At 33.7% G+C, this 20611-nt stretch overlaps 1 protein-coding gene across 1 annotated transcript in view; it reads left to right on the forward strand.

Annotated features, from left to right (window-relative positions):
* The window catches only part of KIF18A (kinesin family member 18A), a 44553-nt gene extending 26789 nt beyond the window's left edge, over positions 1-17764 (forward strand). The window contains exons 13-16 of the mRNA XM_009288864.1: positions 11820-12303; positions 12833-12937; positions 15724-15833; positions 17616-17764. Coding sequence (XP_009287139.1) covers positions 11820-12303; positions 12833-12937; positions 15724-15833; positions 17616-17764 — 848 coding nt within the window. The remainder of the gene's footprint in view (positions 1-11819; positions 12304-12832; positions 12938-15723; positions 15834-17615) is intronic.
* Positions 17765-20611: the final 2847 nt, after the last annotated feature.

The following is a 20611-nucleotide window of genomic DNA, read 5'->3' on the forward strand; positions in this document are numbered from 1 at the left end:
CAGATTTGCATGATTATACTTCTATCCTGTCCATGCTAGTCAGGGATTCAGCAAGGTTGAAAGCAGTTGTTGGCTTGCCTGTTTCTACTTCCCGCTTGCAGTGAGGGCAGTGGACCTCAGTGGGTGGCTGCATTTTTCCACTCTGCTCCATTCTCATTTCCCGTGTAGAAAGAAATAGGATATGATCTTGGATTGCTGGCAACCTTTTGGAAAATCATGGTAGTGATAAGTATCTGCATTTTGTGGGATTGAGTTCATTAGGAACCACGATGCTACTGTCATATCATAATGGAAATATATTCTGCAAAGCTTTATGAAAGGCGTTAAAATAAAAGGTAGTGGTTTTCTTTCTTGCTTTATCTCTATTTTTAAACAAAAAGAACACGGTTTTTAAAACTGGTTTTCTAGTCTGTTTATTCTGTCATGACAGGGCAGATTAGTGAAGGGTTTGGAGGTGGGGGTGGTTTCCTGTCATAACTCATCTGAGAATTCAAATACTGTAACATTTTATTTTCAGTGCTAGAACACTGGAATCTTAAGTGCTAGCAGTTCTGATTACAAAAATCACCCCATTCTTATTTCAAATCATGTTTCATGTGTATATGTATGTGTATATATGCCTATATTTTCATTTATAATTTAGACTGTGATTATCTGCCTGAAATTTTTAATTTTTTAAATTATATTAAAAAAAAAAAAAGCCAAACCCCTAAAGAATGGCATTTATGACATGTTAAGATTGGATTTATGGAAGTTTAAGTCTAACTGAAGAAGGAAAGAAATACAAACTTCTCTAAATCAGTTGTAAGATAAGAATTCAAGACTCGTGCAATGGGGTTTTCACTTGGAGATTGGTATTGTATATGTGGAAGACAAACATGAAGCTATGCTCCTAGCTGATATTTATTTTATATCATAGACATATTTTTTATATACTTTTTTTTCCTTTTAGAGGGACTTTTCTTTCTGGCAGAATAGGTAGGGAGATGTACCCAAATACAGATACAGTAAACTGCATAATGTACTTTCTAACTACTAACTAAATATTGATTGTAGAGGTTCTGTCTTGTCATATATGGGTTGTCATTGTGGTGAATTTTAATTCCTGATGCTAGTAAGCTTCACTAGAGTTCTTGATTAATCTACTTCTGTTCCATCTTTCTTCAAGTCCTGTTTTGTAAGAGGCCAGATCTGTTCTTACTGAAATTAACACTAAAAGAACTATTAATTAAATTTTACATGAGCTTTTAAGGCATAAACATTTCACTCCATTAAAATCATTAGACGTAATTTGAGGGGTTGTCTTGAAAGTCTTATGTAGAGGTTTTCCAATTATTCTCTTGTTCTAAATGTTGTTGAACTGTATGTTCACCTAAGTGAATGGACACCATATTTTTCAGTAAAGATGGACTTTTTTCAGCTGTAAATGGTGTCTTTGCCTGAAGATGTCCATAGAAATCTTTTGTGGTATTTTTATTTTTGTTTACTTGTTGTTCTTTGGAAAAGGAAATAGGACATGTTACTTTCACTCCTTTCCCCCTCTTCTTAGACGCAGGAGAAAACATGGTAGAAACAACTATCCTCCAAATTATGTAACCTTTACAGGAAAGGTTATGACAATTTCTAACAAGACACTTCTCAATTTTTTTTTTATGCTCTTTATCTGATTGTGTGCTCTTTCCATTTGCTTTTGACTAGTTGTATAAATGTGTTGATGCTTTTAGGGGATGTTGCCAGGATTTTTTTTTTTCCAAATTACTGAAGATTTTTAATTCTTAAAAACCTCTCTCTCTCATTGGCAGCTTAAGTTGGTGAGCTAACATAAAATAAGTTTTCTTCAACAGCTTTTTTCCCTTCAATACTGCTTGTTAGTATAAGACTTACTGTTCAGCAGGTAGCCATTGTTGTACAAAAATTTCTAAACATAAGTCATTGTACAGAGTAAGACACATTGCTACTAGGGACTAGACATTAGACATTTGAATTTGAAATTGAGTTGGAATGGAATTGAGAATTGGCTTTGCATACTGGAAGAAGTTAAAATAAAGTTCTAAAAATGATTAATTGGACATTCAATTATTTAATTTTAAAACATTGAGATAACAAGTAAACATGAACAGTAGCAGCTCTGCTCAGAAAAAATAAACTCTTTTCAAACAATATTTTTACAGTATCATTTTAATATTAATGTGTCCTTACCTAAAATGCAGTGGTGTTGACACAATCATTTCCATACATCTTGGGAGGTGTGGTGGAAAAAAGTAATCCACTTACCAGTGCTTTAGAATTCTTTCTGTTGAAACACAAAATAATGTAATGAAATAGCTCGTCTTCAATTGTTTGTTTGAATTAACATTTAAAATATTTTGAACTATTAGCTGATATTATGTTATGGAAATCCATTTCTCTTGTGCAGAATGTATATAACAAACTATTAAGGAAAAAAACATAAATCAGAAAAAATACATTAGTATGGGAAAATGTGAAGTAGTACAAGGGCAACATCCCAATCAGAAATAGGAAGGATGTAGTAATTTCTTTTTTCCTTTAAAGATGAAATAAATTATTCAAGAATCCAATTCCTTCTCCCTAAAGTCATCTCAGAAATATGCTTGGCAAATGTTAGCAAGAGATGAGCTAAGAACTTAGTGAACAAATAAAAAGGAAGATTTATACAGATCCCCTCACACCTTTGGCGCATTTTATTATTTATAATTTGTTCAAGATGCTGGGAAGGAAATAGTGTTTTGCACCAAGATGGAAAAAAAAAAACATTAGCCACGTGCTACACAGTGGTCATTATTCCTTATCTAAAAATCCATATATCACATATAACATAATTTCATGGACTTCAACTTGTCAGAAGGAAAGAGCAATGCAGTTCATTTCTTGTCATTTGGTTCTTATTTTTCATGTTATAAGTTGAGAGCAGTAATTTTTTTAAAATCTCCCATTTAACATAAATATATGTCACCTTGTGTGTCTCAGAAGTTTCTTCTCTAAATCATCTGGGGGAGAGGGTAGAAAAGTTAATTGGTGGCAATGTAATGTTGCTTTCATATGAAATGTAAGCCTAGAGCATCTAAGAGGAAGAAGAGTGTACTAGCTCTGCTGGTAACAAATGTGGTGTATTGCTTTTGAACCTATGCTGACACATATTTGACAGAATACTTTTTTGAGATAAAAACCCTCTGCAAAAATGAGATGCTACTCATGTAGAAAACAATAAGATTTATGAGGAAAATATAAATTCCTCTTTAGTGTAAGCTTATGAAGTTAATAATTACATATTTTCTGTTGAACTCAAAAGTATCTAAGGATGTATGCAGTATCCATGCGTTATCCATATTTGGAAATTGCAAATTCATTAACAAACTACGAGTTACTGTTTAGTCACTGTGTTTAAAACGGTAGTGATGCAGAAAAACACCTGTACTTGAAGGATTCTGCATGTCGTAAAACATGAGACACTAATCATTGCAGAAACTTTTTTAATAACGCTGTAACCTTTTGCTGGCAGTCCTTTTAGGGGGAGCCATGACATTGTTCAGATGCAAATGAATTGTTATTCAGTGTTTTCACATAAAAATTAAAATGCTTTAAGTCACATAAATAACTTTTCTGATTATAAGCACTGCCCCCAAAAGGCTGAAGCAGCTGAATCATTTTGGTAGAATAGGAAAAGCTGTGAAAGCAGAGCCTTAACTTCTCATGGTTTGCTTTGGAATTAACTATATTCAACTATCTGGTCCTGAAGAAGGAAGTCAAACTAGTAACTGATGTGGAAAAAACATCTAAAAAGAGTAAAGGGAATAACAGCAAAGGTGAAAGGGTAGGGATTTTTATTCGAGGTTTTGTTGAAAGTCTCTTGCAGAAATAAGTTTTGAAATATATATTCCAAATGTGTTTAGTTTATTGTATGAAGTGGTTTTGATATTACCTTGTTATATGATCCTTCTTTCTATCAGGAGTTTCAAAATACCAAAGAATTTGAGCTGAATTCCACTCTTTGTTTCTAAGGAAGATTTCTTCCTTGGAAAGGGTCTCCTATGTATTAAATAATATAAAGTCATAGTGGGAGAGGAAAAGATCAAGATACTCTGGCCATTCATTCAACATCTGTTTCTATGGTCAAGTTATCAAGACAGCCAATTCTTGTGCTTAAAAACTCTGATTTTTAGAGAAAGCTGATTAAAAAGCTAATAAAAGCTCATAAGCTTTGCCGAAGCACATGTAGCTACAGGAATAGACCTCTTTCTATCTTGTTTTTCCTTTAACCTTCGAAACCTTTAAACGCCTTCTGTGAAATGTCTTACTCTGAGAGTCAGAGATGTACATTACTAGCTTACTATGTTAATCAGCAACCTCATCCAACCAAGTAATATTGCTTAGTCATCTGTATCTACAGTAGCACTACCATGGGTACCAGAAATAGCTCTCAGAAAATTCACAATTTGTCCTAAGCTAATGTTCCTTGCTCTTCTGGTTTGTTTAGACAGTGCCATGTTAACACAGCTATGTATGACAAGTAATTTGATCTAACAAACACTTGTTTTGCAGTGCATGCTAACGCACTCTACATGTAATGATTCAAGGAGTATCTTGTAAAGAACAGAGTATCTGAATCTTAAATTTCTGACTGTGCTTATTTGATGTGGTTTTTCTTCCTCCACCACTTCAGGTTTTTTAAAATAAATACCCTAAAATTTAATCTAAAATGAAATATTGAATTATCTTTTAATTTCAAGTTGTTCAAGTAAAAGTAATTTTAAAAGATTTACACAACATTAAATTATCCCACTAAGTGTATTCACACTATACTTTTAAAAATATTTTTTTCCTTGGTAATTTAATTTTTGTTTCTTAAAATATGACTGAAAGCACATTATTTTCAGAACGTCTACTCTTGCTCACTTTCATTATGAAGCCTTAACATGGGGTTTCCGTAACGTGTTAAACATACTTTCTACTCTAGATTAATAGAGAAGATATTTTTTAAACAATTGTTTCATTAATGTATACTCCTATTTTTAAGCATCTAGCCATACTATTTAATCTGACTTTAATTATGAATTAGAATTGTTGTTTTGTAGAGGAAATGCTGATTTTTCTTTATCATTTTTGTTTATAAATATGTTAAAAAATTAGATTAAGCTTGTGTATGCTTTATGAAACCATAAATGTGCAACCTCATGAACAACTCAAATATTTGTATCAAGTAAAGCACAAGCGATGAAAATGACATAAGATCATTTAAAAATGTATTCAGGCCCCCATTCTTGGGTGTTGGCTAATGGAGAGCCATATAGTATTCATAGAGTATGGACTGATGGGTGGAGAGCTATGACTGGTATTTGCAAGTATTTCTGTGAATGGGAAAGTTCTTGGCATTGTTTCAGGCATCCCATTTCCAGAAGCCTTACTGTACATTACCATTGAGAGAATGGAATTGATTTACAGGAAAAAAAAAAAAAGAAAAGGCATCCATTACCTCCCCTTGTCACAAACATCCGAAAGTAAAGTCAATTTACTATTATTTTGCATGGCAGGAAAAATTGGGGTGTAGTTGTATGTAGTAAAAGACTTGATTAAAAGTAGGAAAAGCATGTGTCTTGTATATAGGAAAGATTTGTCTTAAATTAAGCAGCTTTTTCACACTGTCCTATATGACTTTTTTTTCTCATGCTGTGTAAAATAGTACACCTGACCACCACGACCCACAAGAATGCAGCCTGGATTTTAGCCTTTTTCAGTTCACAGCTGTTGTTCGCGAAACTGTTGTGAAACTGGCCATCACAGTGATGCCTTTCAGTCACATGAATATTAAATAATTGAAATGCGTTCACTAGACCTCATTTGCAATTTGGAATTCCATGAGTCAGTTGTTAGAAGAATCAAAATGTATGATTAGTATTGTAATTGGATCAATCATTGGTAGCCCAGAAATGTTTATTGAAATGAATACATTAATACTTGATTTCACTTTAGCAGAACAACCTGGTAGACTTAATTTAGCACTGTTTCCAGAAATAATCCCCGTATGCATGTATTAACGTGAGTTCCAGAAGAAGAGAAGTCTTGGCCGTTATTTTGTCCCAAACATCAATTAGAACTAACCCAATTCATCAGAGTCGTCTTGTCGTGAACTCTACTCACTTTTGCTGTGACTCATGTTTCACAAATACTGCATTCTGCTTTTCGTATTAACTCACAGGGCTGTAAATATCTAATATTGCTATATTTTTCTCCTGATAAATCAGTTCATCTGAATAGTCTTTTGGGACAGATAATACAACAAACTAATGACCAAAACCACCTCATACCATTTGATGGGGGGTGGTTGGTCAGTGGAGGATGACTTTTATTTTTAATTTCTAAGTGAATCTCTTAATAAAAATAATATCTAAAAGAATTCTGACAATTATCTTTTATAATAATCAGCCTGAAAATAAAGATCAACAAATATGTGATCTATTCTCTAAAATGTATTTGGAATAATGCTTATTTTTAAAGACCAGCATTGTAGCTGAAAGCTACAAGGAAATACACCTTCTGCATTTTTCTTTTAAGCTACTCCATCAGGTTAACTGTGGATGTTTCTGTAAAGTATCTAATGATTCATTTTTGTATATGAAATAAAAAGTAAACTTAATATCACTGAATCATGATGATCGTTCTGATGCAAAAGATTGAACTGGCCGTAAAATGTGAAGCAAATACAAACCATAAACATTATAATTTCCCTGCCTTATTATGGAACAGGTTTGTAGATTTTCTTTGGAGTTGGAATGTGTTGTTTGTCTTTCAGTAGAAAAGTAATGACAACACTTAATGATTAGCATTAGACATCCATTCAGGAACTATTTGGATTTATTCTTTAAGAAAATATGAATAGCCGTACTTGGGCCAACACTATGTCGTTTTCTGTACCCTGTATTTATTAGTTGCCAGTAACACACTCCTAAGACAGACAGTGATAACAGGATAAATCTAGAGTCAGCTGACTTGCATTTTCCAGTTCCAGTGCAATGGGAAATCCCATTGAACCCATCACATGTAATAATTGCCGGCAGAAATCTTCTAAGTTTGTCAAATCTGTATTTTGTAACCCATTTATACTTATGGGCTTTGCCACAGCATACTGCAGTGAGTTCAACAGCATAATTGTTCTGTGGGAGGTAAGTATCGCTCTTAGTGTTAAAATTAGTATGTGATATGAATGGGGTATCTACTGTTCATTACTGCAAGAAATAAAATAATTCCTTATTAACATCATCTGTGACATTTTGTTAATGTATTATGTTACCTCGGTTGTTCGTAACTGGGAATGTACTGTTGTCTCAATTTTCTGTGTTTACTCATTGGAATGTTTAGGCAATAAGATAAAGCGTGTGCTAAAACAGATAACATACACATACATCCCACCTACAAGCACTCAACAATATCAAGTTAAAATTGAGTATTCTGGGAGAAAGCATTCCCTAAAATTGACATACAAATACTTTGGGTTTAGTAGGCATGACCTGCTATGAAATTACTGTCTCTTCTGTGTTGCTTTAATACTAGAAGTTTGTATTTGCCACTTATAGCATTTAAGTCCTTTTTCATTTTCCTTTCTTGAATCGGATTTAGGGGAACTAGTTCTGCCTAGTTCTAGCTGTCCCATTGCAATATAAGCCACGTAGTGTCAGATGACCACATTTTCTAAAATTGTTTACTAAAATACTCAGTGCTTGTTTAGCCACACAGTTGTATGAATTTAGTATTTTAGGAAAGAAAGGTATGGTGTTTCAGTTTGAGGCATGTTACTTTTGTGTTAGCTTGTGGTACAAAATTTTCTCTTTCAATAAGGATTTTTATATATATAAATCTTGAAGTATGCCTCTGAATATCAATGTTTTTAATAATATTGAGTAGCCTTTGAAGGATTTGGAAATAGGTTCTCACAAAAAAAAAGTTTGTTTTGTTTTTTTAAGGAGAAACACTTGATATCATGACCATTTGAAGTCATCTGAAATCTGAGTAGTGTTTTTGTAGCACTTACTGTTGTCTGAGCCCATTTTATTTAAACTTCTTAATGGCAGTTTTTAAAAGCACCAGCAAAAAATTAGCAACTGGCTTCAGTATCTTGCTTCCTTATTAAGACAGAAATAAAAACACTAGCATTACTTTATTTTGTGGGTTTAAATGTTTTTCTTGCTATATTTATGTTTACTTTATAGCTCCAAACAGTTATGATCTATACTGTATAACAGCAAGCTAACATGAAATTGGGGTGTTGGGGTTGGGGTTTTTTTGTCACATCACATTTGGTTTATGTTATTTAGTGGAACCAAGTTAAATATGATGTTGCTGGTGATGTTTTTGTTTACTTTCTTGTTTACTGTGTTAGGAGCAACTTAATGCTTTCACAAAAAGCTTTGAGAAGGGACACTTCTTGAATATTTTATATGCTTTCCAATACTTAACTGGCAAGAAAAGCTAGTTTTGTTTTAACTTCATTTTACAATGAGTTTCATTCCAGAAAAAAATAGATTTTAAAAATAGGTCTGGGTTTTTACTAATGGCTTATATTTTCCCTATATAGAATTGCTGCAACTGTCTTTTTATTAATGTACTTGTATTACAGTATGGAATACTGTTCATTATGATGGAATTCAACAAATTATTAATGTTGGCAATACTTTTGTGTTCTTTACCTATCTAGTTCATGGTTTAAATGCTTGCATTTACAGTTAATTTAAAAATGTTTCCAGTATTTAGTCCTGGAGAAGCTTCTAAAACTTGGCACTCTCACCAAAATGTTTCTCTATCAGACTTCCTTCCTAGTAACTTTAGGACATTAGCAAAACCTCAGTGTCTTACAGTAAGCAAACTTTCTGAAACTGGAACCTTCCTGTCCTAATGCAACAACAGACAAATAGAATTCTAACCGTTATTTTTCCCGAAACACACACTTTCAGATGCATATAAGCAGGAGGAGAACTTAATAAATTAATATTTAAAAATTTGTCCTGAAATGTTTAATGGATAGCTATTTCAAACATTAAATTGGAATCTGTAGATAAAGCTTATTCTTGTATTTAAGAATATAAGCTGTCAAAAAAATCTTTAAAAGAAAGTTTTGGCTTCAATTTTTGGTTGTGAGGACTAGAAAATATTTTTTTTGGAAAGAAAGAAATGTTAGTCTTTTACATAGAAGAATAATATTGTACTCATGAAACCAAAATTAAAGAGTAAGCACATTAATGAAGCATAGCATTGTTGATAGTGTCACAGAGTACATATTGAAAATGTATAAGAAAGTAAGTTTTTTTGCTTGTTACCAACAAAATCCTACCAAGTCTTGAGACTTGAGAAAAATGTCTTCATCAAAGTAGGCTGATATTATTTCTGGTGGAGGTAAAAATTATTTGGGGAACACACAGGCCCTGTTTTACTACTCTTTCCCTTTCATTGCTCATGGAGAATATTCTGAATTAGCTTAATGTTCCGATTACAATCAAGCTACTGTGTCTCAACAACCTGCTGCACTTCACCTGGTGAATGCTGACCATGAATTAGACTAAGATTAGGTATGAGAAAATAATGTATTTTGCATTTAAACAAAAAAAAAAATCCTTTACATATATATAGTGAAGTGAACTGTACGCGGGGGCACACACACACACACACACACACACACAGATTTAAGGTTCAGTTATTTCATGTCAAGTAGTCCTCTTAGGCCTGAATTTCCCATGTTTGTGTCTCTTCAAAGCTGAAAACAGCATAATAGAATTGTAATTGTTCATATAATTGTCCAGGCATCTTTTCCCATAAGCAGTTTAGCTTAAATTAACCTGCTTTTATTGTTTATGCATTGTTGGATAAGATGTTGCATATTTGTTGAACTATAGTAGTTTAAACATTGTTCTTTCTGAAACTGAGCCCTTGAGTGAGGAATAAATGTTTGCTTTGTTTTTTCAATGGTTTCATTATTGAATTAAGTTCTGGCAACATAGAATAGATTTGTGGCCTATATATAAGCATCTAATTTACTTGCTACTTGTACACACTTTGATACTACCCGTTCCATCCTCCCAGAACAGGTCTAGTCTTTAAATCTTTCCTGTCTTTTCACAGCTCTAATTTGTATCTTCTAATTAGGCATCATCTTGTGTAGCTGGGCATGAGGAATCTGTCATATGGTATGTCTAGTTCCCAAGCGTGTACAAAAAAACTGGTGCTGAGATCATCCTTTCATCCTTTGAAGGCTTTCCTTCAATGAGGCTCTTCTCTGGGTCTTTTTCCTCAAGACATTTGATTTCTTGAGGGTACTTGGAGAATTGGTATTCTTAGAGTTTCTTTCCTATGGCAAATTGGGTTGTAACTGGGCAATGAGGTCAAAATTAAACTGGGGCTGAGAAGTGGTAACCAGTCAGAGGAAAGACTACAATCATTTCAGCTTTGCTTTTTGTAAGAAATCAAGCTTTGGGGGGGAGAATAATGCAATAGATATTTTTAATCAATTTTCCTCCTCATCAAAGACATTACGGAATGGCTAAAATGCTGTAAGTGTTAATGCACGAGAGAGCGCTAAAGCATTCAGACTGAGGAGTTCAAACTAACTTTCTTACTCTGATGCAAAAATAGAATGGAATTGTAGAAGAAATAAATATTTATCAACACTGTTATATGAATACTGTATTTAATTTCTGAGTAACTGTCAGCAATTTAAAAGCATGAGCTCTTTTTACAGTTTCGTTGCACATAGGAATGGAGTAGGCAATGCAGAAAGGGCAAGTATGATTCTGTGGCTACCAGCTGAAGTGGGGCCAATCCATAGGCATTTTAAAGGATAGTAGCCTTTACTTCATCTCTTAAATTTGCAATGAAGGTTAAATATAGCAGCACTTGGGGTTTTGAAAGCCCTCTCCTACTCTTGTTTTGTTTAAAAAGAAAAAAAAATCCTTAATTTTTTGTTACAAGCTAGTAGGTGTTGACTTGAGTGACCACCAGACTAGCCATTTGAACAGTGGTTTGTGTCTTTAAATTACTCTCCTTTACTGAAAACTTGAATAAAAGAAAGGCCTTTTCTCTCTTACTTTGGAGATTGCCTTCATTGCCACCTACTTGAAAATAAAAATAATATGACGCTTTAGAAAAATAGCATGAATCAGGATGAATGGGAATGGCCAATTACTGCTGCATTGCTTGCTTTGTTATTTTTAAGGGTAGGGGTTTTAATAAAGAGCTTTTTTCCCCAGAGTCGATGACAGGATCCAAGTAACTTATTTCTTTACCCTTTTCCAAAACACTACTTTCTCATTTGCAATGTCAATGAATTTTGTCCCTCTAAGTGATTCTATGTCCTTCCTTTTACAACAGTCTCTCTCATTCTACTGCATGGTACTTGCTAGGGAAAAAATAGCCGTGATCAGGAGGCAGCTGTAGATTACCGTGATAGTCCCACCTTAAATCAAATTAAGAGTTGTGTCACGATAATGCAATCATTTTCAATACTCTTACTCTTCCATTCATTCCCTGTCATCATGTGTCATATCTTACTTGTGATTACTTGTAATATCTCTGGGTTTAACTATATCAGCCTATGCATATTTATAATACTTTGAGTGCCACAGAACAATTGCTACCATCTGGACAATGCTGCAATAGAAATAATTTCAGTTATGTGATCAAATTAATATGTAAATGAAATAGTGTTTGTAATAATTTCTGCTAATAAACGTATTTCAGCAGGGAATAGGAGGAAAAAAGCAATATTTAAGTAGTAAATATAGGTAAATGTGCTAACCACTGTTGCCTATGTTGAACAGGTACAACTTTTGGTACACCATCACAAGAAATGAATAAAAATACACAACAAATAGTAGAATATGCAGTACCACCACAGAAAAGAATTAGGCGGAAGCTAATGGATTCTCCAGTCACAGCTCAAAGTCCTGCTGCATCCAAGCACTCCAGTCTCCATCATCTGGAGGATTCTCTTACCAAGGAGGTCCACCCTATTGTGTACACACCAGAATTTTGCAGAAAGCCAGTACAAAGCTGCTGTACACAGACTGTGGTAAAGAAAGCTTTACACCTTGCAGGCCTTCAGGAAGCCAATGCATGTAATATAGATATGCCAGTGAAAAAGGCGAGTATTTTGGACTCTACATGTGACATAATCCCAGAGTGCGATGAAGCTGATATGGACTCAACAGTAATTCTCTATGAAGGGACAGGTGAAAAAACTGAAATGTCTACTGACTCATCCACGAAGGAGTCACAGCTGTGCAGCAATAGCATTCTGCAAAGGTATTTTCCATTTATATGGGCAAGGAATATTACCCAAACACTTTAATCCTGTTTATCTTCAGAGCTGGGTTTTTCCATTGATGTTAACTTTATTTGTAAACCCAACATTTTGAAAATCAAACCCTCAATTTTATTCAGCATCAGATTCAATTCTGCCATTATTTGAAATCAGTGGTATGTTAGTGATATTAGATGAAGTTGAAACCTTATCCTGTTTTACAAGATATGTACCCAAAAGAAAATACAGCACTTCTGAAATTGTTTGTGATGCCTCATGCAAGTTACTTTCTCTAAGCCTTACTTTTCCTGTCTGTCAAATGGATACCTTAACCTCTTTGACATTGAGAGATGCCACTGTTAAAGTTGCCATGTATGTGTGAAGTCCTGTGAAGCTGCCTCAAGTACTATTATCGAAATGAATTTCCAGTATTGTTTTTCAACTTAACGTATATTTATTTACAGTTAAGAACAATTTCATTTGAATTCTACCCAGAATAGGTTTTACAAAAATGTAATTCTTTGATTTCAGACTTGGTCTCTCTTCATTAAAAAACAAAAATCCCACTTCAGTACTTGAGAAGCCTTCGTATATGGCAATGACTTCTGCTGCAGAGAGAAAAAGAAAGGTATTAAGGTGAGATTAAACTACCTCTTCTGATTCTATACAAATGAGTTTGTGTTCATTACTTATGTTATCACTTCAGTTTCGGTATTACATGTCAAATCTGAAAACTTCTTAAACAAATCGTCTGGACCTACATATGAGATGTTCTGACTCAAATATGTTTGACAATTCAATTATCTTTTTTCCTGGCAAGTTGAGTAGAATCTTTTTTTACTCTTGGTTTAGGAACTTCTGTTGTTTTAATAGAACAAGTACAAACTAATATCGTGTCTTCCGTATCTGCTGTCTACTTGAAATAGAAAGATGACACATAATTCTGAAAAGAGAAATTCCATCATCAATTAAAAAAATCTAATTTGTTTGAAATTGTTATGCCTTTGCTGGAACACATTAGAAACTACCAAAATAGAAAGTGGAGAAAATGCTTAACAATACTTATGTGGCCAGTGCCTTTGTTTTTCTGATAATTCATTTCCAGTCTCAGTTATTATGATTTCATTCTTGTGGTCTGCTCTGGGAAGAACTTCCATTTTGTCACTTCTGTTTTATGATCCTGAAAGAGGCTTGTTAGTAGGAGCAGTAGAAAAGCTGAAACTGAATAGATGCTAAATGCAATTGTACTTTTTTGTTTATTTGTTTTTGTTAATGTATTTAAGGATTAGCTATCAAGTCAGTACTGATGAAACAGCTCTCTTTTTTCTTTCTTTCTTTTTCTTTTCCCAAACGCAAAATTTGATACAACCTTTTTTTTTTAAACGGTATTATGAGTCACCTGCTGCTACACAGTGAGTGGAGCTGCCACCTCATAGGTCTTCTAAAGAATGTTTCAAGACTGTTGGAACAAGTTCTATAGATAGGAAGAAACTTCAGGCACTTTTTTTTGTTTATTAGCTTCTTTGAGATAGAAAAATCTTCCTTAGAAGATCACAGATTTACCAACTTCATGTTCCTGTTCTAGTTGTTATTAATTATTGTTCTAAACTGTTTTGCTCTAGGATGAGAAGAGGCACATCTTGCTTTTTCAATTTTTCAAATAGTTGATTAAAAATTTAGCAAAAAAATCACCTGCACTCTGAAACCGAGCTAACTTTCTAGATTCTATTTAGGGAGAGGTATGGGAACTTTTGGAGTCTGATTTATCTTATCTTAAGGTAAATGTTCCAAGATAGACTACTTTAGGAGTTTTTTTTGTAATAACTGTGTAATGATTTCCACACTTATACATGCTTATCTCTTCCCAAAAGACTAGCTCTTTCTGCTCTTTTATCTCATGCATTTCCCAGTTTCCAAGTTAGAATAACGCTACAGGAAAATCCCACAACTTTTGTTCCTTTTTTTGGGATTATTTCTTCTGTCTCAGATTGTAAACTGTCTGTAAACGAAAATTCTTTATGGCTTTGTCTAGCAGTTGGTGATGAAGAGAAGGAATGAAAGTTTCTTATTTGTGAAGGAGAAAAGGAATATGCTCTGACTTTTCAGATAGGACCTCCTTTTCTTTCTCTTCTTTACTTTTTCCCCCTTTTCTCTCCCCCACTTTCCCTGTTTGAAGTAGTTCACTCGAGTCATTCATCTCCTACTAACATTAGGATAAAAATATAAATTTCAGACATATTCTCTACATTAGAAATACAATTTGAAACAGTCGTATTGCTAGGACAAGGGATAAGAGACAGGTCAGTCATAATACAGAGGCTACTTTTACTAAATAGTATTACATTCTTATTGGCATAAGTTCTCTTCCAAGGGCACTCATGAATAGATCTTAGGACTGGCACAAGGCAGGTCTTAGTCTTTACTGCTAGCTATATATTTTCATTTAGGCAGACAATTATTATTAAGAAAACTAGTCCAAGTTAAGGGACTATAAAGTTGGAATAATACAATATCATCAGAGGAATGGGAAAAGCATAGAAACTTGGGACATAAATAGAATTAGCTTGTTTATGAGGCTGTCTTAGAGTGGAACCAGAGAAACAAGGCAGGTCTTAGTCTTTACTGCTAGCTATATATTTTCATTTAGGCAGACAATTATTATTAAGAAAACTAGTCCAAGTTAAGGGACTATAAAGTTGGAATAATACAATATCATCAGAGGAATGGGAAAAGCATAGAAACTTGGGACATAAATAGAATTAGCTTGTTTATGAGGCTGTCTTAGAGTGGAACCAGAGAAGTTAGCGAGGCAAGCATAAAAGCTTGAGATAACAGATAGGTTCATAATTTTCACTGTAGATCTTAAGTCCGTCACATAAAAGGCTATAAAATACAGAGGTTTTGTCTTAATGAATTTGAAGTTATAACAGCTTTCTTGTAGCTTAGCTAAAAAGTATTGTCTGCTATGAACCCACCCCCTCCAACTGTGTTGGAAGCTGTAGAAAAATTATTGTAGCAATAAAAAATGTGATTTGTTCAATAAACATAGCTTGGTCATTTCAAGGATTTCATACATGTGTTAAGAATATTTCTTCATATAATTTGTGTGCAATGACCATCAAACTGGCTTCTGTGGCTTCCAAAAAAACCTGTGGCATATTGGTCTGCATTTTAACATTAAGTGGCAACATTAGTTCTTATTTTAACAATTGAAACATTCTTGTAGAGTTTTAAAAGGAAAAAGGGGAATAATATCCATATATATGCATCATAAATAAATTAGTTTATTCTTTGCATTCTGTTATGAACTACCAATACTAGATAATATCATTTAATATATTTCTATATTGCAAGGCCTAAACTACTGTAATGTAGCTTAATCACTTTACTGAAAACAAACTCTTTCCTGGCTGTTTTTCCAGTTCTACATCAAACACTGGGTTAGGCAGCCTGCAAGACCCTGTTTCTGCAAAACGCATTCGACAAGAGGTCTTGTTAAGCCATAGAGCTTTGCGAGTACCCAAAATGGCAGGTAAGTGTCAAAACTGGAATGCATGACACTGCATTGGTAACTGTGTTTGTACAGGAGGTCTGAAATTAAGGTTGATGCTCAAGGTTTTGTCAATTTAACATCATGTGCTGCTGTGATCAGTACACTAAGCCATTGTTTTGAATAGTATATCCATTCATTAAAAAAAAAAAGAGGAAAAAAAAAATCTGAATGTGTAACCAGTTGTCTAGATGGTATCTAATCAAAACTCAACATTACTACAAACTTGTTGGGAAAACCTTTTCCCAAGAGTTAGTCTTCCACCAAAAATTGTTTGTGTACTTGTGGAGAAATTTGGTGAACTTTATTACCAATTTTATCTTTTCAGAGTGTGGTTTATCAAGAAGTAAAATCCTCAAATCGTTTCCATACCTGTTTTTAACTGCTTGCTTTGTTTTATAACAATGCACTGATTTGTTTTTACAGATATGATTTTTTTTCAGAGATTTATTACTTAAACTTTGGGGCTATTTTGGGCCAACACAATAGCTGAGGAAAAATTCTTTTAAAGCAACATTTAGGAATTATTTTGCTTCTAACAGATTGCTGATAATAATACTATCAGGTGGTATTCTGTGAAAGTCTGCTACAATTACATGGCTATAATTACGTGGCTTCTCTCTGCAGTGTATAAATCTTTACTGTAACAAAATCAGTTCCAAAAAATTTTTTGAGTAGATGTGCACAGAGATCTTTTTTGTTCGCAACTTTCCAAAAACCTCTGCCTTTCCTAGTTCATGGCACTAAGTTGCTTGGCACCTGCAGTAGATTTTAATGCACTAAATCCTTACAATTTTCCTTTTATCTCTACCCACTTGTCTCCTTTTTCTCTCTGTCTTCAGAAATAAACTTAACAATCTTTCTTATTGCAACTTCTTGGGAAGTTTAGAGGAGATCAAAGATTGTTTAGAGTTTTAGTCTGCTGTTCTTATGAAATAGTCCAATCGTGTAGCTCTTCCCAGTGGCATAGGCAGTACACCAGTTTTACAGCATATGTGTTTTTATGTAAGAACTGATGTGAGGGATCAAGTACATATGAATATGTATTATTCTCCATTCATGAGAAACGTTGAGGTTCTGTTACAATAAACTCTCTGAAAAGTGTAAATCTGAGGCTAAACATTGTCTAACCAATAGTTACTTACTTGGCAAAGTGCATACACAGTTACATCAGTATCAATTTCTACTACTAAAGACTGGGTTATGAAGTCACCAAAATCAATCACTACTCTGGTATTATTAAGAAACTATGTAATGAAGCACCACATTCTAAAATAGAGAATAGATTTTTCATTCTTCAAAGTTTAACTGAATGTAAAATAAATTTCATTTTCAAAATCATGCATTACAGGAGAAGAATGAAATATGACCAAATCCCTAAGAGGAAGAGCTGCTTTTGGATTAAACAGACAAAACTTTCTCTAATGACATGATGTTCATTTTTCAATACTGTTCTATAATAATAAGGATTAATAAAATTTTCACATATTTCTACATTTTTATATAGACCACTGTGCCTTTTTAATAGCATTTCATGTCAATTGAGGGTCTAATCATTGGACTTTCTAGGCAATTAGCACAGTGGATTACTGAGCTGAGAGTGATTACATTTTTGCATATCAAAATTAGGCTTTCAATAAGGACAAGAAATATGTGTAAAAATTCTTAGACATGCTCTGAAGAGGAGATCCAGGTAGGCCAAATTCTACTTATGTTTATGGAATGAATGTCTCCTATTTGTAATAACATTTCTTTCTTCACTAGGAATTAAAACGAGGAGCTGGAAGCAAGAACAGGATGTGCCAAGAAACCTAGTTAGAAGCCTTTCTGAAGGAAATGTAGCATTGGGTGTTAAATCAAGGACATCAAAAAGTCTGTTACTTCATGTTTGTAAGAAAAAAAGTAGGATTTAGTTCTGAGATCATCCATATTTCAGGCAGGATTGATGGATAGCAAATGAGAACAGGGTGACTTCTGTTTTCCTCTTGTGAATTATTTTGTTTAAAAGATGTCTCTCTCAGTAATGCACTATTTCAGAAAGGACCACTTTTTGGAAATACGATGATTTTGTTAAATTCTAAAATAAAATAAGTTCTTTTTTTTTTGTCTCCTGTTAAAGCTTACAAATGTCTCTTCTATATTAACAAATGAATAAGAAATTTAATTTGGACTTGGGAATGGAGAAGTGCACAGTATACCTTTTGCCATAATCTTTGTGAGTGTTTCCCTGTTTTTATCACTAACAGATAATACTTCAGACAATGCAAGTATTTAAGGGGTTCAATGGTGCTCTAATTTTTAGATGCTACTTTAAATTGCTTACCTACAGTCAGTTTTCATTTTCTAATGACAATTTTGTGATACAAAAGTTAGAAAAATTGTTTTGACCTGCTAAATTATTTTCACTGAAACTTCCTAATGTTAAAATTGTTTTTCATTTAGAAGCAAGTCAGACAGATGTTAATATTAAAATGCGTTCATGCTTAGCATTAGGATGCCAGTTTATTCTTAGGTATGTTATCATGGATAGATACTACCAATGTAGTATCAGGAGACAGAAAAATATTTATGAAAAGTGTCTTTAATGAAGTATTATATCTAAATTTTTTTAGCCTTTCTATTTTTAGTCTGTTACTTGGTTGTAAATGTTCTTTTTCAATTTTTAATTCAGTTGTAAATAGCATAATTGTTAATTACTTTGAATAAATTTTTAGTTTTAATAAGAGCAATATAATGTGAATTGAACTTCTAGAAAAAAATTTACTCTTTTGCCTCTTCCTTCTATTATGAAAAATGTCTGAATTAATTTTGACAAGTATTGTTATAAGTACATGTAGTTCATATTTTATCTTCTGATAAATGATTAATATTCAGAGACAAAGTAGTTATATATAGTGGTATTGTAGCCTTGACAGCCTGCCCACCCCTAGGAACATTGTTCTAGTGTGTTTGGTCTGTGCAAATGTAAGTGTATGCATGAATTTCCCCAAACTAAGGAGAACTAGAGGAAGAAGGCCAGTAACTAATTCCAGTGGTGTCAAATGACTGAAGCAAGGAGCTTGCAACCTAGTCAGTTAAGTAACATGAAGTATGCTGCAGAAGAAAGTTCTGGCTTTCAGCTGTAGTAATGGGCTCAAAAGAGCTTTATGGGTTGTTATTACTGTTATTCTATCACAAACTTTCCTGTGATAGCAGAGAACTGGACTCCATGATCTAATAGCTTTTATCAAATTTGTTCCTAAAATTGTTTCAGTATTCCAAATTTCTATAGTTTTATAGATTTATTTTTTGCTTTATGGTCTTTGATATTTAGACAAACTAATATAAACCTTCCCAGTTATATCTCCCCCTAGCTATCAAATGTTGACATCTTTATTCTTGACACACTGGAGGGGCACTTTTCAGAAGGCTTCTGAAGAAGGAAATGGTAACTGCCTGTATAGGCTTTCAGGACCACTTGTGGGAGGAGCAGACAACATTGCAGAGGCTGACTTCACCAGGGAAGTTAAAAGAGGAAGGAATGATTCCTTGAGAAACAGGCATTGCTAGTTAAAAATAATGAGAAAATTTGAATCCTCCTATTTGCATTCTAAAGGGAGTATAGGTGATATAGTTGTGGTGAGCATGGAGTCACGCTGATAGCATAATGAGGACTGAGAAAATATTGGCTGTGGGAAAGGCTTTTATGAACAAAGTTCCAAACATCAGAAAAGCCTAAAAACTAGAATTTGGGACTTGACCACATCTCAGCCAGGTGGTACAAGTAATTTCAGGTGGGGAATAATTTTAATATTTCTCTATTATGATGAGGAACAAGATTTTGGAATTAATTTTAACTTCTTATGATTTTGGCACCTGGTACAGCTAAAATTGTAGAGACTATACATTTTTGATTTATGGGTTTTCTTTCAAATTCTCAGTGTTTAATATAAAATGTGCACACAGAGCTTCTTTTGTTGATACTGCTTCACATCTGCAAGAGGCATGTTGGGCTTTGCTTATAAATATAGTTGTAATATGCATTGTTCTTGTGGCACGTAAGACTTACACATAAATGTTCCTAGCAATTTTGAAAGGTTTTCAGACGAGCTGGTTCATGCAACATTTTGATACTCAGTCAAAACATAGAACTGATGAGATCTGATCTTTTCTTAATGTGTTTTGCATAGCCCTGAGTGGAGATGAGATGTGACTCCCATTCCTATCTGCTAACCAGATATGTTGTTTACAAGTTTGTTAGTTAGGTATGTATTTACCATTTATAATGAGCATAAATGAAACGTTTCCAGAAATTATAACAGATTGAAGCAGGATCTTCATATTTCAGGTTGCTGTTGATTAATATTCTGCCCTATTAATCGTACTTTTATGTTGTTACATACTATGAACACATCTAGACTTCAAAAGCTTCAGAGCACATTCCACACGGAGTGCTGGTACAGAACTTTACAGTGCCTAATAAGGTTTTTGTCAGATTGCCAGTTTCTTCTTAAGTAGAAAGCAAAGAGTATTTGGGAAGCAGAGGAGGTATGATATAACTCATTTCATTTTCTTACCAATCTACGTTGCCTGTTACCTGTTGGCCTGCCTTTACAAACTAATTTAAGTAATAGCATTTATCTGAAGTATACATTTAACTGATTTCACTCTGTTGTACCATGCAGTGTTAAATCATGCCAGATGGGATGTAACGGAATATTGCACAACATAACATGACTCAAGCTGAATCAAGAATTCAAATGATTTGGGTCAACTTAATC

This window comes from Aptenodytes forsteri, unplaced genomic scaffold (assembly GCF_000699145.1).
Source record: "Aptenodytes forsteri isolate BGI_AS27 unplaced genomic scaffold, ASM69914v1 Scaffold8, whole genome shotgun sequence".
In the NCBI taxonomy this organism is placed as follows: domain Eukaryota; kingdom Metazoa; phylum Chordata; class Aves; order Sphenisciformes; family Spheniscidae; genus Aptenodytes; species Aptenodytes forsteri.